Source organism: Coffea eugenioides, chromosome 11 (assembly GCF_003713205.1).
Source record: "Coffea eugenioides isolate CCC68of chromosome 11, Ceug_1.0, whole genome shotgun sequence".
NCBI lineage: Eukaryota > Viridiplantae > Streptophyta > Magnoliopsida > Gentianales > Rubiaceae > Coffea > Coffea eugenioides.
This window is the reverse complement of record NC_040045.1, coordinates 44,277,501-44,304,978: the sequence shown is the minus strand read 5'-3', so window position 1 is coordinate 44,304,978 and position 27,478 is coordinate 44,277,501. Positions and strand designations below refer to the sequence as shown.

The window sequence follows — 27,478 nt, the reverse complement described above, 5'->3', positions numbered from 1 at the left end:
CTTACCCAATTGCTCCTCTCTCGCCCTTTTTTTTCTTTTTTTTTGGGGTGTACTCTGTGTGTGTGTTCAAAATGCCCCGATTCCATTTACTTGTGCCATAAAAGAGGAAAATTTGCACATTCCAGGGAATGATTGCAAACAATTGCAATGCAGATTATTGGGAACGATATCAAAAACTTGCAACTTCCATATAAAATTCTCACTCTAATAATTTTTATGGTTAATTATGCTAAGCCCCCTGAACTTATACTCCAGCTACACTTTGAACCCCGAACCAAAACAATAGGCAGTTTAAGCCCCTTTGATATATTTGTTCACCAAAATTTTGCGTGCGTATGTGTGTGACAGAGTATGTTTGATATGTTGGAATGGGAGCGTCAGGGAAACGGGTTGAGTTTGTGTCAAATGTCTGTGCATGTCCGTGAAAAAAACAAAAGAGAAAATAAGTGGACATTAATATGGTAGTTTAAGCAAAACGAGGGGCAAAAAAAAAAAAAAAAACTATCACTTAAAATTTTATGTACAAATTAAGTGATGCTTATTCTATACCGAAGAACAAGAAAAACTAAATGGTGCTCCATCTATATTGAAAAATAAGAGAGTTTTGTTATCAAACACCCTAAATAATGCAACTTCAAAAACTTTTGATAAAACTGAAATTTCAGTACTAAAATTTAAATTTGCTGTATCTATGAGGTCAAATTTGTTAAATTTGAGCACTGAATTAACAAATTTTATTGTATATGTGTTACATAGTTTAATACCAATATTTTATTTTACTATTCTATTAAATTAGTTTTTTTTAATATCAATTATTAATATTGATAAACTTGAAAACCAACACAAGAAATGAATATATGTCTTTGTCTATATGTGAAAATATGTTACATGAGAAAAGAAATATGTATTTTTTTGTGTACAATAAATAGATTATGTATGAAAATATATATTGACAGATTAAAAGAAAAAAAGTGGTAGAGTGCAATTGCGCAAGAGAGAAAATGTGTGAGCAGGTACATGTGTGCAAGAGGCGCAATACGTATGTGCGTACATGTGTGATAGTACGTGTGAGAGAGAGAGATTGTGTGCATAAAAGTGTCTGGATATAGGAAATAATAATTTTAAATGAATATTACGACCCTAGTTCAACCATTCAGCAAATCAAATCATTACACTTTCCATTAAAATTTTGTATAGAAATTGACTCTTAAATGGTAAAGAAATTTTGTTATGAAACAAACTTGAACAAAAAAGAACTTGACACATTAATTTTAAATGCTTAACGTGGTAATCAAACATCCCTTAGTAGTACATCCACTATAGGAATTGTGTAAAAAACCTTGGGCCGGTAACATTTTGCATATACAAGCTCATACCAAACAATGTGCTGCTGTAAAAGAATTCTCAATGCCATTCCCAGGTCTTTCAGTCAACACTTGATACCCTATACCTGATAACTAACATCTAACTATCGGTTAGCAGCTGAGAAAACACTACAAAAAGAAATCAAACCTACACCGCATATGGTACAACTAATGTACAGATAGTTCTACAAGCTATCGTAGCGAAGTGCCGCAAGAAGCAAAACTTTGTACAGACTTCCAATTCAGTTCTTTCGAGATGTTTTTGGGCGCGACTTCATGCTGGCTCGTCTAGCCACATCCCACGCCTTTTGAGGAACGAAAACACCTGCTTGTGATGCAAAAAAGGACTCATAACCAGGTGAATCAAAAGCAAAACCAGTATGCTTCGATTTCTCTCCTGGTAGCTGCATTATAGCATAGCGTCGTGCCTCATCTGGGGTAAGTTGATTCCCAATCTCTAATAATCCAACCTTGCTGGCGTCAGGCTCATGCCTGTGAATTTCCTGAACAATCTGGTAATCATAGGGGAAGAACCATCTCTGGGCGCTGAAACCATATCATCAACAGTTTAGTGAATGAACAAACTTCTACTCACAGAAGAGTAGTGTCTATCATACAGCATGAGTAAGGTGGGGGAAGAAGGGCAAAAAATGTGTGCAGCTACTTGTCTAAAGAAACCTTCAAACAAAGATCATGATACAAAGGCATAGTTTGCTCAAAATAATTAAAGACAACCACCCAGACATATCTATGCATATTAAATGTCTTGAACCATAATCACTGCATTCAACACGTCAATATTTCTGAAGGACTAAACAAGAGATTCTGAAAAGAATGAATAAAGCTTATATATACTGACAGTGTATACACTATCACTGTTGGATCCATGACACAGTGCAAAAGTTGAATTCCAAGTTCATATTTTGCATAATTGTCATTTATTCAAAACTGACAGCGTATAAACTGCCAGTGTAAGAAAGATGAATCCGAAAAGAAAAGCCCGCAACTGGCCAAAATAACAGACAACAGTAGGTCAAAAAACCTTTTGCATACTTTTCAGCTGAATTTAAGCAATGATCCAATGCAACTTAAAAAAAGTCAGAACAGAAGGCCTTAAAGGATCTTACCCCTGGTATATAAAATCACAAAAAAGTGCAGCTATAGGAACAAGAAGCAGCGTCAGGTAGAAATAAATCGTACTCATCAACACATAAATGACGAAATAGATATTTTCCTGCACCATAGAAAAAACCCCAAGAACATCAACATGTGAAATTTTCTACACTAAAACAATGGCTATTCACACTGCTGACCTGATCTTTTGGCAAGACGATGCCAGAGTAAATAAAGACAAATATAAACCAAGCTAATATACTCCCACCAACAGTAACATGATGCCACCTTGTAATTGTATTAGACATCATAAGAAGGCGCAAATTGACAGTAACTACAACACATGTGAAGGCCATTGTACTGACATCCCAAAGACCAAACATTTTCCCTGCTTTATTCATTCCCGTAATACTAGAAGCTGTCACAAAATGATAGAATACGAGAGATTGATAAATTGCAAAGAAAGCCCAAATTGCAATGACTCTCCATTTGAAGAATGTGTTTCTTATTCCTTCCTTGTATAATTCCGGATATTTCTTGGAAAGGGATGCACTAACATCCTGCAAGAAGTCACATATGAATAGTGTCAAAGAATATAATAAATTGCATACTGAGCCTGCATAAAAAATTTTTGGCATTACAAAATCATTAAAATGAATAACAAAGCAATCAAATGCACTGTTGGAATTATGCAAGGTAAAAAACCAAATTGCACAAGTATAAGATTACCTTCTCAAATATTCCTAGGACAATCACAGGTAAGGCAGTGAAGATAACATTGTAGAGAGACTGAAACCAATCATCATAGAACCTTTGACCAGAAAATCCAGTATGGAATGTGAACCAGAACTGGGTCAGAGTAAACATCAGATTCTTGTAAAAGAAGTACGTCACCACCTGTAAACAAAACAAAACAAAAATTGAGCTTAAGATGCAAATCAAAAAGCACAAGATAATTGCAACAACAATGTGACTGATCACGGCTAAATGCATTCGATGACACAACGAATGGATCCGCCAAGCTGATACAATAAAGAATCCACAATGGCTCTTATAATTCATCAATATATCTTTTTTATTTTTTATTTTTTGGGGGAAGGGGGCCCGGGGGGAAGGGAAGGAAAATACCATACCTTGCATATCCTAAGATATGACCACCTTCCATGCACAAGAAGTAGGTCTGTGAGAAAGCGGAACTGAGCAATTGCAAAATCACTGGCCATTACTGCTTGCATCCCTTCCTGTCCACTTATTCCAACACCAACATGAGCAGCCTGAATCATGCTAACATCATTGGCACCATCGCCAATACTGAGTGTGATTCTCTTTGCACCCTTCTTAACCAGGCTTGTGACCTACAACCAATAACAGAGTTTCCTGAAACACTTGAACATAGAAGTATATGACTTGCAGACCAGATGCTATTGTACAGGCTAACACAAAATAATCAACTTCATACCTAAAAGATTCTTTAGTGCCCACATTTGAGGTACACAAGAAAAAAATTATGACAGCTAAATTATGACATTTTGAATGAAACAAGATCATGTGCAGAGAAAAGTTTGGGCCCATCTTCCAAGCAGTTTTTCAGGTTATGCCAGAGGAACAACTATGATGTATAGCTTATATTTTAACACCACCAATACCATAAACAATAATATATATACTTCTGGCTATGTCCTTGACAGAAAGGAAACGTAAGAAAGTTAAGGTGTTAGCCTCATAAATTATATCAACGGTTTCACTTGATACACTCTTCAATAAGAGTCTTAAGAACATCACCTGTGCTTTTTGTAAAGGAGAAACTCGACAGCAAACCACTGCATTACAATTTAAGCTCAAATTCAACAGCATTACGCGCAAACTTGGATCTAATGCATACATCAAACACTTCCCATCAATCACAAGGGCTAATTTTGTTTCTGATCCAGTACGAAGATACTGTAATGCTTCTTCATAGCACCTTTTCAGCTCATTCTTCACATTTTCTTTCATAAACCGAGCAAGCTCCACTTGGTCACCCTAAAATTAGGTTTATGACAACTTAAGCCTTTGACATCAAAATTCACTAAAGAACTGTTTTACAGAAGAAATGTTACTCACTCTGTCTTCTACTTCTCTAACGGCATCAGTTTCAGAGCTGATGATAAATTGTTTCATGCTGTTATTAATCAATTTGCAAGCTGTACCAAAAAATGAAATGAGATATTCCACTATCAAATTAATATGACAAGGAAACTCCTAGAATGTGCTGATGAAATTATGAAGCTGAAGCTAAAATACAATGAATAAAAGTTTATTGTTGCCATTAACGTAGAAAAGAATAGAAATGAAAAAATTGAATTCAAAGGAAAAAAATTACCATAAGCTATATTTATTGCTGTCTCCATCTTGTCCCCAGTAAGCACCCAAATCTTGATACCAGCCTTTGACAGAGTCTCTATACAAGTGGGTACCCCTTCCTGAAGCTTGTCTTCTATAGCAGTGCACCCAATCAGAACAAGCTCTTTTTCAATGAGTTCAGCTACCTGCAAAATAAACAGATAGTTATTTGCAGGAAAAAAGTATCAGAAGTGGCTTATATACAGTAAAGGTACACCAACAAAAAGCACATTCAAATACATATGCTATCAAAGAAATTGACGTTGTGCGTCCACTTCGATGATGAAAATTGACAACCTAAAGAACCTAATGTACTATATCCACACATTCTAGAATATAGATGAACATATTGCACCAAAAGCCGCACCAGCATTCAATACTTTTCCAGAAAATCATTGGACCTAGCAAGACAAATCAAGATGCTGCACCTACAAATCACATTTTCTTCACATTCTGAGATATTTTTTTTTCTTTTTCGTTAAAGGGAGGTGCGGTGGTGTGGTGGGGGGCGTTCGAAGACATTTTTCTAGCTTCCCAGATAGTGATGTATAATAATGAAAAGATGGAAAAGGTTAAATGCTACCATTAAAAAGCCAAATGAAAAGCATCAATAACTGGAGCACCAATCAAATGCCAAATGTCTCACAAACAAAAATCCCAAAGTAAGAAACCACCAGAACTTCAATAGTATTTCCCTCAGAAAGCTAGTTTTAACTTTTGGTAGAAACTCAAATTAACACAGACCTCATCTAATTTCTTTTCACGATCCCTTAAAGAAGATTTTGCCTGAATATATTTCTCATTCCAACTCTCATACACTTCAGAACTCAAATCTCTGTAGGCCAGGCAAAGCGTACGCAGTCCAGCAGCTCCAAACTCTTCCAAGTGCTCCCTACTGGTTCTTTTCAGTTCATTGTCTCTGTCAGCCAATCGTTCATAAATTACAGTATCTGCACCCTGAGAAAAAGCAAGTACTGTGAAAAAAACCATCTAGAAAGCCTAAAGACAGGGTTCAACTCGCATTGTCAGTCCCATGAAACCATTACCTTGCAGTATAACACAAGTCTGCCATTTGAATAACGACAGACAACAGATTGGCGCTTCCTTGTACTACACACACCACAGAGTGTTTAAGTCAATTTTATGAAACATAGCATATAATCGCTGCCATCATGCAAGTAATAAAATATAATCACCTGTTGAACTCGAGGACATTCAGGATCTCATAAGGAACATCTTCAACCTTTCCCATTCTCTCCACGTGTGATTCACGGACATAAATTGTAGTAGGTGTACGTCTGCAAAAGCATACTTCACCAATTACCATCACAGATGAATTGATTATCTCATTCATTCAAGCACAAGATCCATATCACTTTCTCATTCCTATCTAAATTGAGAATTCGACTATCATTTGGGGATGAAATCACTCTAATTTAAGGGTAAACATCACTGAATGACGAAAAGATTGATTTTTACAAGTCTTATCATTCATAAGTCATTATTCATGCATGCTTACTTAAAAAAGAAGAAGCCAAAGTTCTTGGCTGCTGTAACCAAAGCAGCCTCATCAGGGGAAGCAGCTTGGTAGCGAATTTTTTCAGGGGAATCTTCACCTTCAGGGAGTACAGTATGACAAATTGCAAGGCATCTGAAGAATTCCTACACAAAAAAGAAAAGCTTTTGTTGATGTTGAACAATGAAATCTTTTCATTAGATATGTACATGGTCATCAATTATTAGGTGTAGTAGAACCAACAAAAGCAACAAACACTTTACTTTCAAATTTAACAACATCACAACAGCATAATAAATAAGAGCAGGAAGAGGAGAAAAGGGAGGAAAACTAGACTGAAAGGAAAGGAAGCATCAGATTGCACACAACAGTCAATTCACAAGTAAGGCAATGATGTCTTGATAGCTTAACACAATTGACAGGAAAGGACAAAAAATTTTAATAGATACAAGCAGTGTCCCCAGAAGAAGGTGCACACCAAATCAAAAAGGTAAAGTTGCATATCACAGAGTGCACACAGAGACTTTATCTCATTTACTAGCTCTTCTCCATCCGATTCTATGAAAAATTAAATAGCTGAAGGCAGTGCAACCGGTACAGAGAAGAACATTTCGGCAAATGAGTAACTGGATAACAATGAAAACTGAAAGCAGCCACAAAAATTATAGGTCCACATCTCAGAGAAAGTAATTGTGATCAAAAGTGGAACAAGAGCACCCAATGACCAACATATTTTGAATTGGATAATGGGAAATTCAGTTTCTTTAAAGATTGAGCATGTAATTCTTAACTGGTTCCTATTTTATATATTCTACCTTGCATAAATCAGGATTAGGTTCATTCCGCCAAGCACCTCTCATAAGCCGAGCATCATCAAAGTTGAAACCCTTTTCATGTGTTGCATCTGACGATTTCTGAACCTGTATGAACTTTATGATATGAAAACATGCATGACTGCAACTAAAATACAATCTCTCTCCTTGTGATGGCAGATTAACTTACCTCTACTTTCATTCCATTCCTTTGAGCAGTTCCAATCTCGATCTCGCTGATACCAGTACCATATATTTCTCCTCCAATTGAACATTTAAAAAATTCCATTAAGTTTCTTGTCAAAGTTCCAGTTTTATCCGAAAAAATGTATTCCACCTGGTGAAATAAGATGATAAATTCAGTTGCCAGAAATCAGCTTTGATGAACAGCATGAGTGAATTACAAAAGAAAGATGATGACAATAATTTCTTCATCCATAGGATTGTGTTCATGTAGGAAAGAGAATAAGCAAAAGTGAAAGCAGATAGATTTTCTGCATCCCGTCGAATCAAGAAAAATCATTAATAAATAAATTTCACCTGCCCAAGTTCTTCATTCAAATTAGAAGTCCGTGCTAAAGCCGGCGTATTGCTCTCAGAATGATACATATGCAAATCATTATTGATAAACTGAGTGGACTGGATAAATTTTATCATCTGAAAAGGAAAAGGAAGGCAAGCTTAGATGAGACTTATACACATACAATGAAAAGAAAATGCCAGACACATACCTCGACAGAGACATAGAGGGAGATGGGAATTATTGGAGAATAGAGTGTGATAAGAGTGAACATGGTCAAAGCAGCAACCTGCACAATTAATACAATCAGTAAAACAAGAAGCAGTATAAAAAACAGAAAGCAGAAAAAACATAAATAATCTCTCCATCACCGCAAATCGATTGTCTGGATTGGACTGTGCATCTGAGTTCTTGCTAAACTGTAAGTAATAATACTTCCGATTGATGAAAATACCACTGCAAAAATTTTGAACAATAAGTCATTGTGAAAGTGTGAGCATGCTTCAAATGAAACCTCTATTTCATACTGAACATTTTGGGGAAGAGAAGCTAACCTGCCCACAGCACCCAAAAGGCACATGCAGAAGAGGACACAGAACAGAGTCAAAATAAGTTTGTCAAGTTTCTTTTCTAAAGTACTTCGCTTTGATGGGATTTTCATTGCATTCATCATGACCTGCAATTTAACCAAGGAGGCCATGGAACTGGACATTATGAAGATGAACAGTAAAAATGATGGCAAAATGTGAGAAATAGAACATAAATATGGACAAAGCCAAGCCAAAAAGTTCACATACAAAGAAATAACATTGATAGAAAACAGTAAAATATCTTTGCTTAAGCACGTCTTATTGTAGAACTAAATTTTTTAGACCATACCCAACCCAGTACTGTGAAGACTGCCCATATAGACATTGTTATTGTGTGTTACTATAACCAGAATGGAGGAAATCTAACAAAGACATAGTGCTGCCATATATAGTAGTACCTTCGTCTCATGCCCCGTGAAAATTACAGCGCCAACGATGAACCCAGTGTTCCTGAGACTACATCCCTGTGGAAATTTAAAGCAAAAGTCAGCAGGTCAAATCATAAACAAGTTAGGCAGCAAAATACCAACGTTAACCAGGCCAGCAAGTGTAAAGAATAGAAACATAGTCCCACCATGAAAAATTCAGTTGAAGAAAAATAAAATTAGGTGAGAAATGCATGCACTAAGAAAAGCATATCAAACTGGTATATGAATGAACAAGATTTGAACCCCACAAACAATGAAGAAATAGTCATTCATGGAAAGTATGACAAAATTTGCACACAGATAATTAAATAATATAAATAATGTTAAAACAATCAAAGAATCATAAAGATGACAAAATGAAGCCGTACTCGCAGTAAAATCTGATTAGGACTCAGGGGCAACGTCTGATTTTGAATTATCAAATTGCCAGTAAAGGTGTACAATGAATTGTTAGGTTGCTCACATTGCACTTCACCTGCAACTTATAGAAAGACACACATGAGATAGTAGACAATAATGGGATGATTACAGAATATATCAGTTGATTTATCATTGTTACAGGGGCTATTGATGCTAGTTAGAATTTTCTAAAAAATTTACTAGCTTAACACGAGGATATATAGGCAAAAAAATGGATAGGTAGAACCTTTAAATTCAGAGACTCTCTCAGGAGTCAAATAATCCCATGTCTTCTCTAATGCTTTTCTGATCTTTAAATTTGTTTCACCATCCAGATTTGCAGTCTGTGACAAGACAAAAAGAACTACAAGCTGAGAGAGAGAGAGAGAGACAGAGAGAGGAGAAACAGACAGACAGACCAACAAGCCAGGTATACAACGGATAAGATCATGTCATCCTTGCGAATGCAACATAATCAAGAGTTCAGTTACAGGCAAAAGTCAATGGGAAAGTCAACTGCCCAAAGAGCTATACCTCAGTGTAACAGACCCCATCCGGATTAGGGCTGGCCAGAAATAATAAATCAGCAGGAAAGTATCCATCCTGCTTAACCTGAAAAATAGAGCAACACATGCTAAATAACCACAAAGATGCCAATTCTTCCAAGCACTAAGAATGGAAGGTCAAAACTGTAAATATAAGTAGCCTTGAGTCAATTCTGATGAAAGTTCAGAACTGTAAAGTTGCCCTGAGTCAATATCTCTGATACTTGTTAAAATATAACTTCGACATCAAAGTAAGGATACCAATATTCACATAAAAGACCAGCAGGATATTAATATACTATTGCACTCTTCTGAAATAAATAACAGTCTATACATCTTATTTCTAAAGCAAAGCAGTAGTGCCAGGGAAAAGAAGAAAAAAACATCCTAAAAAAAAAACTAAAGCTACCTGAATCAATATGTGCGGAAGTTCCCTTCCATATTAAGTAAAATCAACCATAAACATAAAGGTTTAACCAGTGTGGCAAAAATGAAGCTCTTCACAAGAAAAAGGAGATAAATGTTGGAAAAGTCACAATCAAGACAACAACCACAGATAGAAGATGCATGAGCATAAGAGTAGGCAACAATCTTAGTCCAGCTATACATGAATACAATAAATGGGTAAACATCATAAATTCGATTTACTTACTCTGATGATGTCTCCAACCTGAAGTTTCTTCCAAGGAACAGATATCCACTTTTGATCTAGCAATACATCGACTGGAGTATTATTAATTGCCATGTCATTTTGAAAACGCTTCTGTTATACACAGGGCACAGGAGAATAAAGAAAAAAAAAGGTGAGAAATCCCTTAGGCCTAGCAGAAGCATCAGGAAAGAAAGCTCTAACTTCTTGATTAGATGCAGATCAAATTACTGTTTTATCTATTAAGCCTATTCAAAGACAAGTAAAGCTTTTACAAATTGGAACATTCATCCTATTAAGTACAAAAATATAAAGAAAACAAACTAAAGTTATCTGATAATACTCACCCAGTCCTCCCATGCCTCCTTTATCAGGGAAACAAGAAGCACCAAGCTCAAAGGAAGCACATTTGTAATTGGACTTACAGGACTGCAAGGAAGAAAATATAAAAATCAGAGTAGCTAAAACTCCCAAAATCACTAAAAGCCAACTCCATCCAAATTCTCTCTGATGCTATGGGAGTACACAACTCCATAAAGCATTACAAACATGCACTAAGTAATGTTTTGGTGGTAGCATTTTGGTAACACAGGGTAAATAGGAGATAATAGCAGTACTAGATCTCCTCAATACTTCTGGCGAAACCAGTTAAAAGCTGAGGCACACCTCGTATCAACTGTAAAAGAAACTTGAGACAAAAATTTTGATGAGTTTTATTATAACTCTCATGCTTGAGGTTTTTTTTCACTTTTTCCACTATTCTTTCTATATAACAATACTCTATACCAACATTGCCCAGAAAGAACAACATGAGATGCTAATTTAGAAGCAAAATTCAGTGCATGGAATCCAGATTCAAGTGATGATTCAGAACTAATAAAGCCATGGGTCTACTTGGATGGTGTGTTTTATTGGTGTTTGTCTACAACTTTACTGTAGCTTACTGTAGAATGTTTTACAAAAACCTTTCCATGAGCCACCCACAACGCCGCTCAATCTGGACATGACACCCACCAGCAACTCTCACCACCATTCCCCACCCACAACCGCCACCGGCAACCACTACCGCCTCTCCCTCACCTGCCGCCGCCCCTCCCACTCCCTACTTCTCCACTACCCCCAGAAGCACCCCTCTCACCACCCCCCACTACCGGCCGCCCCCGCCCCCACCCCCATCCCCTCATCCTCTCTCTCCACCATGGCAGTTTCATCCTCCTCCCTCTTCTTTTCTCCCTCTCCTCCAGCCCGCCACCACGGGGTATGGGAAGGAGAGAGAGGGAGAGAGGGAGGGGAAGGTGAAGGTGATGGCAGGATGGGTGGTGGTGGAGAGGGAGATAAGAGGAGGAAGGTGATGATGGGGATAGGTGCTGGTGGGGAAAAGAAGGGAGGAAGAAAGTAGGGGGGAGGGGGAAGAGGTGGAAGGAGGAGGAGAAGAGGGGAAGGGAGGGGAGAGAGGAAACAAGAAGAGAGGGGGAAGCAGAATAGGAGGCGGAAGTGTGGGGGAGGGTGGTGGCGTGGGGCAGCCGTGATGGGAGGAAGTGGCAGCGGCAGCAGGGGAAATGGTTATGGAAGGTGGTGCTAGAAGGGAAAAAGGGTGTGCGGTTTTTGAGTGTTTCTTTTTTTTTTGTGGTTTTTTGTTGTGGGGGGGGGGGGTGGGGGTGGGTTTGTCTTACAAAATTAGGCTGTTTGAACAAGTTATTGTAGCTAAAGTTGAAGAAAAACTTTCACTATTAAAAACATGCAAAAAAACAGGGGTGCCAAATGAACCCCGCATTTTGCTTGCTTCTTGACAAGTTAGAAGATAAATTTTGCAACAAACATACCTGACGGGAGTGCATGACAAGATCGAGATCATAAGGAAGTAAAGGTTAGCCACCCGCCTGAACTGTCAGCACAAACAACAGCAAGAAGAAAAGATAAAGTGAAATAGACAGCAAGGTTACATCCTGTGAGGAATTGCAGAGATGATAATTTGAAATTACTGACTATTAGCATTAATGGTATAACAAAATTTACCTGTTCAAATAACCCCTTTGGGAGAAATGTAAGTACATCATATTTTGTGGTTGACACAGAATTTCCCTGAGAAAAAGAGTTTCAGTAAACTAGAACCAAACTTCATCAAAATTCAAAAGTAACATTAAGAAAAATAACTGAGAAGTTTATATCTGTTTTAAGCTCCAAAATTCAATCTCAATAACCTTTCACATACAAATCAATGATATCTTTCCAACAAATCTTAAAAACATCACTTCACTCACAGGAGCAAAGAGTCTTGAAAGAAAGACTTATGAGTACAATCAGTTCACTTTGCAGTCCAAAGTTTAGCTTTAGACATCTGAGCAGGCGATGGTCTCAGTAGGGCATCACATGCAATTTTATGCAATTAGATGTTATTTTTCGATTTCTTTTGCTCCTGAAACTATATGCCAACACACAAAACTAGATTGTGACAATTTTCACAACTACAAATGAAGACATTTCCAATACAAAATGACAAAGCTAGCTTAAGGCTTAGAATGTGCTACACGGTTGAAACAAAGTTCCAGTTGTTGGGAAATAGTTTCATCAAAGAAAAACAACTACTAAACTTAATCATACAAACAAAGCATCAAATTGTCGCATAGTCAGAAAGGTCTATACGGTGGACCTTTCCAAGTATCAGCAAAGATGCTAACAGACAACTTGAAGAAATAGAACCAATCATAAACCAATTTCATTCCAACATCTCTCTCACGTAAGCAGAAATCAGGCCCCAATGGCTCCATCCAGTGTCGAATGTCTTAATCGAGCTGGACATCAATAAGCCATTTCTCCCTGTGCCTGTGTTCTTTTGTGCGAATTGAATCACAAATCTTAGCTTCTCTCAATCCATCAGGAGAAATTAGTTATTCTAATTGCATGAAGAACCCAAATTGACGATAAACTAGATGGGCCAAGCTTCACTCTGGCCATAACACTAAGACTTGACAGCTCCCACATAAGATCTTTTTACAATATCTAGTTCTCTTAGAAAAGGAACAAGAAAATAGTTCAAAACAACTTGTTGTTAAAGCTCTAAAATACTTCTTTTTAACTCAGTGTGGAAAGGGAAGATAGAATTTAAGATAGAATACCAGACAAGATACCATGACAAAGATTAAAGGTCACAAAGATTGACATAGTGTTAAATGCATATTAGAGTTCTGTTTTCACGTAAATAAGGGATTCAAGTGGCCCTATATACATTGTTAAGGTTATGAATGTACTGAGAACAAGGATTCTATGCATTCACAATTTGCAGAAGATGTTAAGGTCTTAAAAATTCAGACTTAGTTTAAGAAAGAAACAAATTCTTTTCTATTATCAAGAAGTTAAAGATTCATAAATAACATACTTTGAGCAAAATAATAAACTCCATTCCAATTGATTTTCCTCACAGTTATTCCAACAAGAACATCTTTCTATTTCCTAAATGAACAATAAGACAAGAATGGCTCAATAACATTAATAATTTATCAACTGAAACTTAAATGCACAACAATCCATCTAATTGTGCACCATATACTGCCACCAGAAAAGGCAAAAACAACTCATATCATTCTTTTCAACTTTATAAATTTGAAACGAAGACAAAACAATCGTCCATCTTTATATCCTAATAACCACTAGCCGCTGCTACCAACATTTAAACATGAAGTAAACCTTCGATGAACCTCCCAAAAAAAATTACTGCCCTTCAAAGAAATTCGTGCCTACGTCCCCATCCCACATTTCGAAGTAAATCAACCAAGAGGAGAGGGGAGGGGGAATAAGCAAACCTCTAAAACGTAGTAAGGAATGAGAAGTTGAAAAGTTAATGGACCTTGAATTTGGCGAGGGCATTGGCTTCACGGTCATTACAAAACACGGTACGGTGACCAGGTGCCTGCGGCTGGACTCTCCCGAGTCGAACAGTTCGAGACGAAGAGACGTGCTCCGTCATAGCCGTGCCTCCGGTGTCTCCGCCGCCGCCTAACCTCGATCTGGATCCCCTCCAGCCCGCCATACTACTGCCCTGTAATCCCTCCGATCGCACAGAACCGATCAAATCAATTCCGGAGACTATCACGTTGAAAAATTCTCCAAATCTTACCTCACTTCAAATTTCCTTTTCATATATTTGAATAAATTGGGGGAATATTAATTAATTGCTGGTTGAAGTGTGAAGATAATAGGACGGAAGAAGAAGGGAGGGGCTTTTGTTGGTAATTCAGCCCTTTTTCGTTAAATACATTACAGATTTGATATTCCACCATCTTTTTGTTCCGCGTGAAATCCATTACTGCATTTTTTTGGCGAAAATTTTTGAGATGTAGTCCCTCAATTTTCGAAGTATAGTTTTATACTCCCTCAATGTATCAGACAATGCACTAAGCTCCTGTCGTTGTGAAAAGGTAAAAATATATCAATTCAGTGGGAACAAAATATATCCTTTATAAGTTTATTTTTTAGATCACTTTCTTATAAATTTATTCTCTATCTAAATTATCAAATCTTAACATGACAAATAATTTTTACAAAGTAGAGAAATAATATATATTTTTCAACATACTTATTGAATTAAAAAAGATTGACGAAATGAGTTATCTAACACTAATTGTTAAAATGGTGTTATATTTTCACAATATCATTCACTAACAATAAAAAAAATGATGATTTACATTAAATCTAAATTTTATGGTTAACTAAAGAATTTCTTTCATGCAAAACTATCTTTTGATAATTACATTTCAGGACTTTTCTATGCAATTAAAAAAATAATAGTAAGAAAATGGCGTTTGTGGATTTTACTCACTAGAGTATTTGTTTTTTTTTTAGATACATGAGGCAAAAAAGGATGAGTTGCAAAGATGAGGGACAGTATTTGCAATTTTTACGTATCATGGTAAATGTACTTAACGACTGTGGGGATTTAACAACTCCTGGGTGTGCGCGTTGAGCACTTTCTGCACGGGTTTTGAGAAATTAAAACTCCGGATAGTTTGTGTACGCGCGGAAAGGAAAGTGAAGGTTAAAGAGGATGTCATGAAGAGGAGAGACGACAACGTTTATTTGACGTGCAGGATGCTAAATTGCGCCGTCAACGAAGTTTGTTAATGGGGGCTGAGAGGCGATAGAAAAGGGCCATTGTCGTGATGATCATGGAGCGGACAGTTGAAATTTTAGGTGATGACGTTGGATGTGGCGGTTAGAACAGGTACATCTGTACTGCTCCCACTCTTCTGCGCCAATTTCTGCAAAATAATAATAATAATAGTTATTTGTTTCATGAATAAGTTATTGAATCACTTCTTTATTTTTTAAATTATTTTTTAATCTCACCTACATTAACTCTTTTTACTTTTTGTTTACTGGTTGGAAATTATAAATTGAGAAGCAAATATTTATAGCATAATTTGTATTTTCAAACTCTATGTTGTGAGATAAAAGACGGATGTGTCAAAATGATCAAATGTGTTTTTTCCTTTGATAACATCAAATTTTACTTATGGTTAATGTCAAAATAACAACATAAAAATGCCACTTCCAACATAAGTTTTAATCTTATCTAGAAGAAAATAATCAACCTTTTAATGTATTTGTATAATTATACAATTGTCTAGCAATTGATAATAATTATGTCACATGACTAATTTTGTGGTCTCATTGCACATTCTTGTCTTATTCATACGGTGCAAATAACTACTTTAATTTCCTCTATTTTCCATAGCTTATTATTATATATGAGATGATTCTTTGGATTTTTTTTCTCGTTGAAAAATTAATTGTCCTTCTCCTACCGAACTTGTCCAACTTGAGATTCTTCAGTAATTTTCAAATATGTCCGTTTAGATTATTATGTTTTAAAATTTTTATAGAAAATATATGATAGTAGTAATTTGATACACATAAAATAAAAATGTGGTTAAAAATATAAAAATTTTATGGAAAAAAGGGCAATCTAAACCCATTTACGTTGTACTTTGGGAACTACAAGTTGGAGACCGTGCGATTTATTCTATTTTCACGAGGGGCAGAAAAATAAGGTGCTAGTCTCTAGAACTGTTTTGGAGAAAAAAGTAGTGGTACACTAGTTTGAGGAAAAAAAAAAAGAGAGTGAGAATCCCAATTCTCAACAGCTGCTTGAAGTATCCGGCAGCGCCAGTTTGACAGTCCTACTCGTCCCATTCCAACACCAAATCAAACACCTTGCTTCATCGAATTCAATTATCTCTGGGAATAAGCAAAGGCTAAAGTACACGTTTACAATCTACCGTACGATTATTGGCACCTTGCCACCTTTTGAAGTTTTCTAACTTTTCTCCTGACAAGAAGTCGCCATATTTGCTCTTCTTTTCGCCAAAGCTTTTTGTGGCTTCGGTTAATTTCGCAAATCTTTTACCAAAACTTTTTCAATTACAATTTGGCTTGGACCCATCAAGTATTGTCCTCGGGGGCTCTTTTTTCGAAGATTTGAAATTTTAAGGGGCCTTGCAGGGGAATTTTGGGAAAGAAATCAGCAAACATGGACGTTGACGCTGAGGAAGGAACTTTGCTTAAATTTGCACCGTTTCAAAGTAGAGTGGATGAGGGTTTCTGGCATAGATTATCTTCATTGAAGCTCAACAAATTACGGCTTGATGAATCTCCAATGCCCATTACTGGTTTAATTCTTTCTGTTTTTTCTACACTTTAATTTTATGCTTTTTTTTTTTGGGTTCAAATACTCAGAAAGATTGAAGATTGAATTTTTATGGGATCTTTTATGATACCTGTAGCTTGTCTTTGCTATTCAATCATGTTAGCAATCAAATTGAGCAAATAGAGAATATATATCGCACCATTTATGGTTTCCGTTGCTTCTTTCTGCTTTTCTACATGTTTTTTTCCACTTTTTGTTTTGGGTTTAGTTTGGGATACATATTTCAAGCAATCAAATTAAGTAGAAATTGGAATTTTATGGCACTATTTAGTTATTTATAATGCCTAAGCAGGTTTTAGTAGCTTGGTTTTGTTGTGATAAAATGCTAGGTTTTTTTGCACCTTGTTCGCACAAGCAAGTTCCAAGTCGTCTGACCCTTCTGGCCGAGTCTCTGCCTAGTGAAGATCAAAAACAATCATCATCCTTACCTGCTACTTTGAATCAGGGGAATAGGAATAGATGTCCTGTACCTGGCATTCTTTACAATACGAACACTTTGGAGGGCTTCAATGGCATTGATAGAGTGAGCTTACTTGAGACTGAAGCTAAGAAGGTATTATGAAGTGAAGTTTATTGAAACTGTCAATGCCATGTGGAGAAAATTTTATTTTTGAATTTGATTACTTAACTAGCTGTAATCTTTGATGGATGGAAAGCTAGATGTGCTAGTGCTGGAACATTGCTCATGTATCTAGTTTATTTATCGTTTAATATCAGATTTGGGATGATATTCACAATGGTAAAGTGGAGGAGAGCAGCTCTGTGCTCTTAAGATTCATGGTTATATCATTTGCAGAGCTGAAAAAATGGAGCTTTTGTTATTGGTTTGCTTTCCCGGCTCTAATGCTTGATCCTGCAGCAAGGGTGGTCAGTTTGCGGTCAGCATCCCAGTGCCTTAGTTTAGAACAGGTGTTACTCTGATCAACTCTATGGATTGATGATAGCTTGTAAAGATAAGATTTTGATCTTAAAGATGTTCAACTTGTTAAACAGGCTGAGTCCTTGTCATCAGCATGTAATGAGTGGCGTAATACAAGCTCTACAACAGGCATGATTAGATTATGGCTTGTAGTTTTATCAGAATTTGTATATTTGATGTGTATTGTCTGATACATAAAGAATTTAAACCTTGATGTCACTGCAGGTGTGCCATTTTTTCTGGTTTGTATTGCTTCAGACTCTCATGTTACTCTTAGACATCTAGCTGATTGGGAAGCTTGCATGGATGATGGTCAAAAGGTCTGTTAACATGCCTTACACTAGCTGCTATAAAAATAAAGTCGTTATTAGTGAGTGAATAAAATTTTGACAAATGATAGCTTCTGTTTTATGGACTTATAATGCGCAAAAAATATAGTTACAAAGTACATTTAATGAAACATAGGAAAAATCAATAGTTTTTGAACGATTTTTGGTGCCGCTCTTTTGTCCAGGTTTTATTTGGTTTTTATGACCCTTGTAATGTTCCATATCCTGGTTGGCCACTTCGAAATTATCTTGCATATATTTGCATAAGATGGGGTCTTGAGAAGGTTCATTTCTTGTGCTATCGCGAGACTCGTGGTTTTGCAGATTTAGGGTTTTCACTCATTGGAGAAGCTTCTATATCAGTTTCACCAGGTAGAGATGCAGAGTCTTTAACAGCTTTTCTTCAAATTGCTACTCATGTTCTTTCAACTTTTAGCAAAACTTTGGTTTCCCTGCTTTTCTCAAGTATATGCTCACGTTTGTTTAGAATGGAAAACTCGTGACTGTACGCCTAAAGCTGTTGGATGGGAAGTGAACAAAGGGAATGCTAAACCAAACTTCATCAGCCTTGCAAAGGCTATGGATCCAACTAGGTATCAGAGGAAATTAGTTAAAAATTGCTTATTAATGTGGTTTCATTCTCCTTATTCGGGCCATTTTTGGTTTATGATGTGCAGTTTAGCCATATCAAGTGCAGATTTGAATTTAAAGCTTATGAAATGGCGTGCAGTGCCAGATTTGAACCTCAGCATCTTGTCTGCTACTAGATGTCTTATACTGGGAGCAGGTACACTTGGATGCGAAGTTGCTAGATTGCTTATGGTAAGTGTTTGGTACCAATTTCAAGTTAAACCTCTTTTTGTTGAAAGAAACAATAACTTGATAATCTTAATGCCTCGATACCTTATTGAGAATTATTTTAATTTTGCAGGCTTGGGGTTTCCGTAAAATTACAATGCTTGATAGCGGCAAGGTTGCCATTTCGAATCCACTGAGGCAGTCCCTGTACACATTAGATGACTGCGGTGAATTTAAGGCCATTGCTGCAGTTAGAAGTTTAAATCGCATCTTTCCTGCAGTGGTGATTAATTTAGTCCCAAAATGAATTAGCCCTAAGAAAAATCGATTTTTTGGCTGAAAGGATGTTGTTTGTTCTTCCTCTCAGGAAGCAGAAGGCATTGTGATGGCTATTCCAATGCCTGGGCATCCGGTGCCCGAACAAGAAGAGCAAAGTGTGCTTGAGGATTGTAAACGGCTGCACGATTTAGTTGAATGTCATGATGTAATATTCTTGCTGACTGATACGCGAGAGAGTCGGTGGCTGCCTACTCTTCTTTGCTCTAGTGCTAACAAGGTATGGTTTATTAACTTATGTCCTATTAAGTTCTGTCCTGTTGTATAGTTGTTGCATCATATCTTGGGATCATTTTACATATAATGTGTGCTTTAAAATATTGATGCTTAAAGACTAGATACCTTGGGTTGCTTTCACTTGTACAATGGTCCTGATAAATAATCCTTTTTTGTGTAGATAGCTATTACAGCAGCTCTAGGATTTGAGAGCTTTGTAGTTATGCGTCATGGAGCTGGTCCTTTGAGCATGATCAAAGATTCTGGAGCTCTAAGTAGTTTGTCTGCTGAAATGCACAACCTCTCACTTACAAACAGGATGGGAAAACAGAGACTAGGATGCTATTTCTGTAATGACGTGGTTGCGCCAGTTGACGTAATATTTTGAATTATTGAAATATCTTTTAAGTTATAAGATTTTGATTTTAGAAGCATTGATCACTTGTTCTACTTTCAGTCGACTGCAAACCGTACCTTGGATCAGCAGTGCACAGTTGCTCTTCCTGGACTTGCTTCTATTACATCTGGCTATGCTGTTAAACTTCTAGCAGGAATTTTACAAGATCGTTTGGGGTAATTGTCCTTTTACTGCATGACGTTATCAATGGCTATTACCTGATGACAGTTTTATATTGGGTGTGCTGTGTTTTCATGTTTCTTGTTTATGGACGCTCTCACACAGGATATTTGCGGATGCTGAATTTGCAAACTCAGCTAATAACCCGAGCAGTGAGAATTGTCTTGGTATCTTGCCCCATCAGATTCGAGGATCCCTCTCCCAGATGTCTATGATAACACTTGTGGGGCATGCCTCTTCTAGCTGCACTGGTTGTAGCAGCACTGTAAGTTTCTAAAACTGTTAAATCCCATTATTAGTAAATAAATGCATCACATTATTTACCACCACAACCCGGACAATCATTTTATTAATGGTTTTGTTTGTCGGCGTAAAACCATATTCTCTAGCTTTGCGTTTTACCTGTGTGAAACTATTATAATCTTTTGCATATCCCTTCTTTTGGTTTTTGTTTAATTCTGGAGGTTGTTTGATGTCTCTGGAACTTGAAATATTCCAGGTGATATTGGAATATCAGAAGAGAGGGCTGGATTTTGTCCTTCAAGCTATCAATACACCTATGTATCTAGAAGATCGAACAGGACTAACAGAGCTGAAAAAGTCAGCTGATTCTTTTAATTTGGATTGGGAAGTTGGAACTGATGATGTGGAGGATGATTGTGTGGAAATATAAAATCTTCTGGTGTAATTAACTTCATCTGATCATATAAAATCTTCTGGTGGAAATTAACATGAATGTTCTTGTTTGAAGTGTTGTAGAAATCACCAGAAAAGAGACGAAAGTTTGACTTCTACTTGATTTGTCCTTTTCTTTTTCTTTTTTTTGGAAAGGGGGGGGGTCTGTTGATGTAGTTTCACTTGCAGAATGGTTGGTACAAGGCAAACAGAAAGAAGGAAAAAGTTTTGAAGACAAGAAGTTATCTTTACCTACTAGGATGTGCTTCTTGCTTTCCCGTTTTCTGTGGCATCCCCAAAAACTAGTTATTAGAACTCTTGGGAGTGGTTAGCTGGCAAACAGCATAAGAAGATGTTCCAAAATTGCATCCATTCCCAGTGCTACTAATTTCAGAAATTGTTTTGGTAATGTAGTTTGTAGTTACAAAAAAAAAGATACTACTATTATTCCTGTTATTTGTTGGATACCTGGCTCCGAATGAAAGCTGCAGGTTTCGTGACAAATTCTCTGATTAAAGTCTTTAGTAAAGACACAATCATGCAGGTTTCCCAAGTATCTTTTAGTTCCATTCAACTTGAATCAGGTTCATGTACTATATGCATACCCTTAAAAGTTTATCTCTTTTTACGAATAACTGTTTGCAGATATGAAGTTTCCTTTTACTACTTATTTGTGCATAACTCTGGAACTAGCTGTTGTTCTGGTTGCAAGCAACGCTCATATTGTTTGGCATTTTATCTTTGATCATGGTGGAGACCTCTGTGAAAATAATGGTGTGGAATATAATTACATGTAATTTAGATGGTATTAGCTTTAACATATGAAGGATGGGAATAATTATTGTAAACCTTTGTAACTGCACAAAATATTGTACTGTTCAAAGATATCCTATGATTCTCATGTCATTTGTCAAGTGTTATTTTATTTTCAAGTACACTGCTTTTATTTCTAGTCTGTCGTTACATCTATTTGTTAGTTTAAACACTTTCAGGTACAGTACAACTTTCTGGCTGGTGAGTTTGCATTAGTTCACAGCCTAGAATCTTATTATGGATCAGTATTTGGCCATTGGAAGGTGTATCATTTGTCAATTTTACTACATAAAATGGAGTTAGTGCATTAAAGAACAGTTTTCTTCTTCGCCGCTTGTCCCCTGTTATATTTCAGATCCGCCCTTTTCCTGTTTCTCCAACTTTTGGTATCAAATTAGTATTTCTTTGCATGAATACAGTTATTAGTTGATATGTGGGCATCATGTTTTTTTGACTTGATCTTACTCAGTTTCTTGTTCCTTTGTATGACAAACGTTAGTTTGTTGAAAAACTCATCTTAGTTAGTTGGTCTAATTAAATAAAGAGAAAGGATAAGCTACCACATATTTTGATCCATTGGTTAATCTGCATTTTCTGGGTCACTTTCTATAAATTCTCTGAAGTTTGTGGTCTGTGCATCCCCTTTGTTGCAAGAATACAGGTGTCTTTTGCACTTGCAGCTTTGCTGTTGGTTTTCTTTTCATAGTACTTGAGGGCAAGGCATTGTTTTCTGTTTGTGATTTTGACAAAGTGCTCATAATGTTACATAAGCATTGGCTAGGTCGTGTTCGCATCATTTATCCATGGAAGCAAATGTTGTCGTTCATCTTGGTGGTACGCACACTTGGGGGAACTGTATTTTGGTGTTTATCTATCAGCTGGTTCTACCCCCAATCTGGCTGGAGCTGTTTTTAGCCAGAGTCGGCTTCGGAATCCATGCAATTTCCATGGCCCGCTTAATTGTCAACCCTTTTTTAGTAGCAGGTTTACTTTTCCATCAAGGAATAATACCCCAACTTGGCCGCTTCAAACTGCTTTGTTTGGTTTCTATTGTACTTTATGATTGATTCTGTTGATCGAAATCAAAAAGCTGAAACGCGGTCCAAGGTTCCATTGCATCCGCATCTTAATACTGTGCAAACTCTCTGGTAATGAGAAATTACTCTCGGACGTTGAATTTTTCTTCTTTTTCTACATCGCCAAATATAGGACGAGGTTTCGGCCAGCCAGCCATTGATACATGGACAGATGGAAATTACAAGCTGAGCAGCTTGTACGCGAGGTCAAGGGTTTTTGTTCATATTTCCATCCACCAATCCCTTTGCGCTATTTCGTTCCCCTTCTTTTAAATGAAAAACGCAAAGACAAATGAAAAGATCGGCCTACGTTGCCAAGGTACCAAACTGGAAGGCAAATTTCCGCGAACCATCAAAAAAAGAAATTTCTTTCCCTTGAACCCTTTTTAATGTCTAAACTCGCATAATCAGGTAATATGAGAGCAAAGCATTGGAACTTCTGAAACAAGCACTTACATCCTTGTAATTTTATTTATTCAGTTAATCTTCGGTTTCTTAATATATTCAATCAAACAAATTTGACACAGATTAGTCGAGCTTTATAAGTTCTGGGCAAGCAACCTCACAAGAACACTGTACCAGACATTATAGATCAATCCCGCCAGAAGAAGTATAGAAGCTAAACAATTTCTCTCTGTTTACCAAGTTATGGAGATATTCTGATATAAGCTTCAGGAGTCGAAGAGACTACCCACATTTCTGTGGCTTTGATGAAGAAACGAGTGTAAGGTAACTCTTTGACCCAGAAAAATGGACATCTTCTGATGGTCAATGAATGAATGAGCCTGGTTTCTCAACGCTCTTATTACCAGTTGATCTGAACTATATTTACTCATGATGATCTTTCAAAACCACCACCAATCTGCATGTGCAACCAATCAGGTGATGTACCCCTAGCATATTCCCTCACCGCCTGTGAAGCAAAGGCCATCCCAGATGAATCAAATGGCTGCTGGCCAAACTGGAAACAACATGTGCTACATGTCAAAAAAATTACACCAAAATTATGTAAATAAAGGTAAAAGTATCTATATATTTTATCAATAGTAGCAAGTCCCGTCTCTATCTTTTATGATCTTTCAACAGCTTTCAATCTTTCTCTACTGTATGTAGTTTAATAAATAAGGTGTCCTTTCTTCACATAATATGTTTCGAAGTGCTGAAAAATTTTAGAAAGGAAATGATGTTTGGTCTTCATTTCATTGAAAGAAAAGATAAACAAAGTTCCTCACCAAGTCACGAGATTTTCCTTTAGCGTAGCTTTTAAGCAAGACAAAAGAACTCTTGACAGCAAGGAGTTCGAACAAAAGTAAGGATTCAGGAGTCAGGTAAGCTCAAATTATGAAGATCGAGTTATGATTTGGCTTGACTCAACTGCACACCCACTAATTCCAAATGTTTCACAATGTATAGCTCCTATCATGGGACAAATTCTGGCAACTCATGATAGATGTCTAGTGCACTTACATCTTTGGAGGGAAAACCTTCAATTCCAGGGCTTAATCTTGAATTAACTGCTTCAAGCTTCATTGAAAGAAACTGGACGGCAAGTAAATTTGCAATTCAGTATAAACTGTTACAGAATGAGCCAAAAGCAGGAGTAGTCATAGGATTATCCACTATTCACAAGAAGCTGCTTCTCTTTTCTTCTTCTTTTTCCTTTTTCTTTTTGGGGGAAGGGGGAAGACTGTACAGACTGTACCTCAACTTGGCGCTGTAAGGATTGGATATAATTGATAATCTCATCAAGAACCAAAGCTTTTCCGATAACCTGAATCCGAAGACCAACTTCTGTTAGAAAACTGACATATCCTCCAAAGTTTGCCAGCTTAAAGAAGTGAAATATTACCCTTCAAGATAACTAAATTGTGCAACAGCTAGAGGTGCAATTCAGAAATAACTCTTACACATTAAAAAAAAAAAAGCACTCAGGATAAAACAAAGAAAGAGCATCCACAGAAACAGACTCCAACCAATGTAGCAGTGTTAATTTATCCCTAGACTCCTTACGAAGGTGAAAAATGAGTCTACAGTAACAGAGGGAAAAATCTGACCGAATTGTAAGAGTAAAGATTGAAAGAGAGATTTCTTGGAGGGAAAAGATTGAAAGAGAAATTTCTTGGGATTTGATTTTTTACCTCCAGCAGCACTACCTTCAGCCATCCAATGGGAAGGTGCACCACTAGGATCATCTTCCGCCAATTTAGTTCAAATACCTATTGTTTTCATTCTCTTGTGGTGATTTTCATTAATGCTGTACTACAAAAACTTGATGACCTTTGACAGCAAGGATCAGGTGTCACTTTAATTTACTATCTACCTTACATATTTGTTTCTATGGGTACTATCACCCATAATGAGATCTAAGTTGATTTAAGTTGCTTATAAACACTTAATCACCCAAAGGAGGGGGGAGGGGAAGTATACTTTAAGTGGCTTCATCAGCTTTAATGAAGATCAAACTGTGTGAAATCTCAATTGAATAAGAAGGATCAAAAAAAGTAAGAAAAACAAAAGAAAATTCTTTTTCAATTCTCTATGTCATCTTATATGACAATTAGCGAGCAAATGATACCATTTCCCAACGTCGAAATTTACCACAGTATCAACAAACAAGAACTGTTAGTTCATGAAGTAAAAGACAAATGGATATAAAGCCAGAGCTCACCTTGTTACAACCAGGGACTAGGTCCTGGAGAATTTTCATCCTCTCACTTATCTTCTCTCGCCTAGCCTGCATATCAGTAAAATAAAACAACTAAGCCTTTGTTATTTTCCAGAACTAGCGCGCTACTTTTCTATTAATCCATCTGATGCAGCTACTGAATGAAAATTTGAAGACCTCACAACCTGTTAACTATTACCCTTACTATCAGCAAGGCAAAGAATTACTACAACAAATCGATAGATAATCTAAAGAAAATTACCCTTTCGGCTAGACTATGACTGTCTGTAGCTTGACCTCTTCTCGCTCGCACATGGATGTAATCTTGCTTAGGTGGTTCAGCCGGTTTTGGAGATGGTTCCGCTGCCTTGCCTGAATTTGCTTCCCCTTCTGCCTCCGCTTCCCGATTCTCATGCGCTCCTGCTGTCTTAAGTTTTTTACTATCACATGCTTTCTGCACAATTGTCAAAGCCGCTAAATCATAATCAAAATTAAGCAATTGATAGTTCAAATCTTCAGGTTAAACAGTGAAAGCAACTAACGGTAACGGTAGAATTGGTATAATGCACAGGCAATCCACGTGGATCTTCAATTTACGAACTCTAGATTCTGATGCGTATGAACTTTATATAGATAAAATCAGCTCAAAACAATGACAAATTCTAAAACAATGCAGAATCCGATTTGAAATAACTTCTAATATACTACATCCAAGCAATTCAACTAAAACAACTAAACAACAAAAGCAAAAAAAAAAAAAAAGTGGAAAGAATTTCCAGCTTAGTAAACTTTCATATGTACAGCGTAAATTGAGCGTAATTTCAGTAGGAAAAATTACCATGGCATTGCCATTACTGCTATTTGAAACTCCTTTAACTGCCTCATCCTCATCTCTTCTCCGCCTAGCTCCTCCGCCACCACTGCTGTTGGGAGTCGGATTTGGAGCCTGCTCCATTACCATCGGATCACGGTCTCTATTAACACCGGAATTCACATTCATGTTCATACTCATAGTGGCAACAAAGTCATTAGTATTGTGAAACGACGTCGCAGCGCTTGCACCGGGACCGGGACCGGGACCGTTGTTCATAGGAAACGGCCAGATCTCCGCTAAGTTATACGCCGCCGTATCACATCCCAGATTATAGGACGCTTGCGGATCCATTTCTCCCAACCCGATCCGAATCCAAAAACGAACTGGAACTTTATTTATTCAGTTACACAGCATTGGTTGAGACCTTGGGAGAGCTGGTGATGCAAAGGTTTTGTTAGAGGAACGGTGACAGCTGAAGGAAGTAAAGGTGGTGGCGGTGGGAGGTGGAGGGCGCTGTCGTTGGTATGCGTACAGTACTTAGTGGCTCACTCTGCCGTAGCTTTCTCTTTCTCTGTCCACCACTCTCTTCTCACTATCACTCCTCGGGAGTTGAAAACAACTGACTTTGGAGTGAGGTTTTCTCGGAGGGTCCAGCGTTTCCTGTCCCAACAAACACCTTCCTCCCTCCTCTCTTCTCTACTCTTCGCGTGTACTTCCCACCTCCCTCCCTCACTTGCCCTCGGATTTGCTTATATAACGTAGCGTGGTGTAAATGAGGAGAGTAATTTATATATCTAAACTTTGACCATCATTTGATTTGACTTTTTTTCTTGGACAAGTTCATATGTTACGTTTCAAAAAATTTATACTCCTTCTATTTCATTTTAATAGTTCTATTTTCTTTTTTTATCTGTTTCGAATTATAGTCCACTTTTCATTTTGATTTGACTTTTTTTCTTGGATAATTTGAAATAGATGAAAAAGAAAAACAGAGTTATCAAAATGGAACGGAGGAAGTACTAGGTAAAATTGCTAATACCACTATTATTTTCTCCTGCTTGAAACGAATCTGGCGAGGAAATTTTAATCTAATGGCTAACGTTAAGGCACCAAAAGTTATTGGGTTCAAATTCCCTCGCTTTCCCTCTGCTTCTTAAATCTCACTCCTTATTTGAAATAAATTAAAAAGAATTAAAGGTTAAAATGAATTATTTGAAATACTTAATACAAACTTATCTT

General features: G+C 37.0%; 3 protein-coding genes across 5 annotated transcripts; 1 reads left to right on the top strand and 2 right to left on the bottom strand.

The window, feature by feature from the left end:
• Positions 1-1,241: 1,241 nt before the first annotated feature.
• Positions 1,242-14,529, bottom strand: LOC113751278 (phospholipid-transporting ATPase 3). The gene is made up of 27 exons (XM_027295221.1): positions 14,163-14,529; positions 12,335-12,400; positions 12,142-12,203; positions 10,666-10,747; positions 10,322-10,432; positions 9,659-9,736; positions 9,372-9,468; positions 9,094-9,200; positions 8,696-8,761; positions 8,262-8,383; positions 8,079-8,163; positions 7,919-7,996; positions 7,728-7,844; positions 7,378-7,524; positions 7,191-7,295; positions 6,379-6,521; positions 6,056-6,157; positions 5,906-5,969; positions 5,604-5,816; positions 4,840-5,005; positions 4,581-4,660; positions 4,260-4,499; positions 3,611-3,832; positions 3,207-3,374; positions 2,678-3,037; positions 2,492-2,598; positions 1,242-1,910 (listed from the first exon to the last, which is right to left on the bottom strand). Exons 1-27 carry the CDS (start codon positions 14,343-14,345, stop codon positions 1,607-1,609), a joined length of 3,675 nt encoding a protein of 1,224 aa, XP_027151022.1. The 5' UTR covers positions 14,346-14,529; the 3' UTR covers positions 1,242-1,606.
• A 1,868-nt stretch (positions 14,530-16,397) lies between these two features.
• Positions 16,398-21,537, top strand: LOC113753871 (ubiquitin-like modifier-activating enzyme atg7). 2 transcript variants are annotated; one of them, XM_027298137.1, is made up of 15 exons: positions 16,398-16,594; positions 16,817-16,983; positions 17,351-17,574; positions 17,739-17,930; positions 18,015-18,069; positions 18,166-18,260; positions 18,455-18,641; positions 18,757-18,862; positions 18,947-19,091; positions 19,201-19,350; positions 19,435-19,623; positions 19,801-19,995; positions 20,077-20,192; positions 20,302-20,461; positions 20,696-21,537. In XM_027298137.1, exons 2-15 carry the CDS (start codon positions 16,845-16,847, stop codon positions 20,867-20,869), a joined length of 2,127 nt encoding a protein of 708 aa, XP_027153938.1. In that variant the 5' UTR covers positions 16,398-16,594; positions 16,817-16,844; the 3' UTR covers positions 20,870-21,537. The 2 variants fall into 2 exon arrangements, with proteins under 2 accessions (XP_027153938.1, XP_027153937.1); XM_027298136.1 differs by having other exon boundaries at positions 16,398-16,983.
• Positions 21,538-23,197: 1,660 nt separating this feature from the next.
• On the bottom strand, positions 23,198-26,975 carry LOC113753423 (transcription factor BHLH094). 2 transcript variants are annotated; one of them, XM_027297568.1, is made up of 6 exons: positions 26,264-26,975; positions 25,688-25,879; positions 25,429-25,494; positions 24,463-24,531; positions 24,228-24,299; positions 23,198-23,673 (listed from the first exon to the last, which is right to left on the bottom strand). In XM_027297568.1, exons 1-6 carry the CDS (start codon positions 26,588-26,590, stop codon positions 23,593-23,595), a joined length of 807 nt encoding a protein of 268 aa, XP_027153369.1. In that variant the 5' UTR covers positions 26,591-26,975; the 3' UTR covers positions 23,198-23,592. The 2 variants fall into 2 exon arrangements, with proteins under 2 accessions (XP_027153369.1, XP_027153368.1); XM_027297567.1 differs by having other exon boundaries at positions 23,198-23,721; positions 26,264-26,973.
• Positions 26,976-27,478: the final 503 nt, after the last annotated feature.

Coding starts and splice junctions, on each gene's coding strand:
- LOC113753871 (XM_027298137.1), top strand. CDS start 16,845: ATGGACGTTGACGCTGAGGAAGGAACTTTGCTTAAATTTGCACCGTTT. Junction 18,070..18,165: donor TAATACAAGCTCTACAACAG/GCATGATTAGAT, acceptor ATGTCACTGCAG/GTGTGCCATTTTTTCTGGTT. Junction 19,996..20,076: donor ACGTGGTTGCGCCAGTTGAC/GTAATATTTTGA, acceptor TTCTACTTTCAG/TCGACTGCAAACCGTACCTT.
- LOC113751278 (XM_027295221.1), bottom strand. CDS start 14,345: ATGGCGGGCTGGAGGGGATCCAGATCGAGGTTAGGCGGCGGCGGAGAC. Junction 8,384..8,695: donor TCACGGGGCATGAGACGAAG/GTACTACTATAT, acceptor GTTAAATTGCAG/GTCATGATGAATGCAATGAA. Junction 7,845..7,918: donor CCCTCTATGTCTCTGTCGAG/GTATGTGTCTGG, acceptor TTTCCTTTTCAG/ATGATAAAATTTATCCAGTC.
- LOC113753423 (XM_027297567.1), bottom strand. CDS start 26,590: ATGGATCCGCAAGCGTCCTATAATCTGGGATGTGATACGGCGGCGTAT. Junction 25,880..26,263: donor GCAGTAATGGCAATGCCATG/GTAATTTTTCCT, acceptor ACAATTGTGCAG/AAAGCATGTGATAGTAAAAA. Junction 23,722..24,227: donor AAGGTTTTCCCTCCAAAGAT/GTAAGTGCACTA, acceptor TGTTGTTTCCAG/TTTGGCCAGCAGCCATTTGA.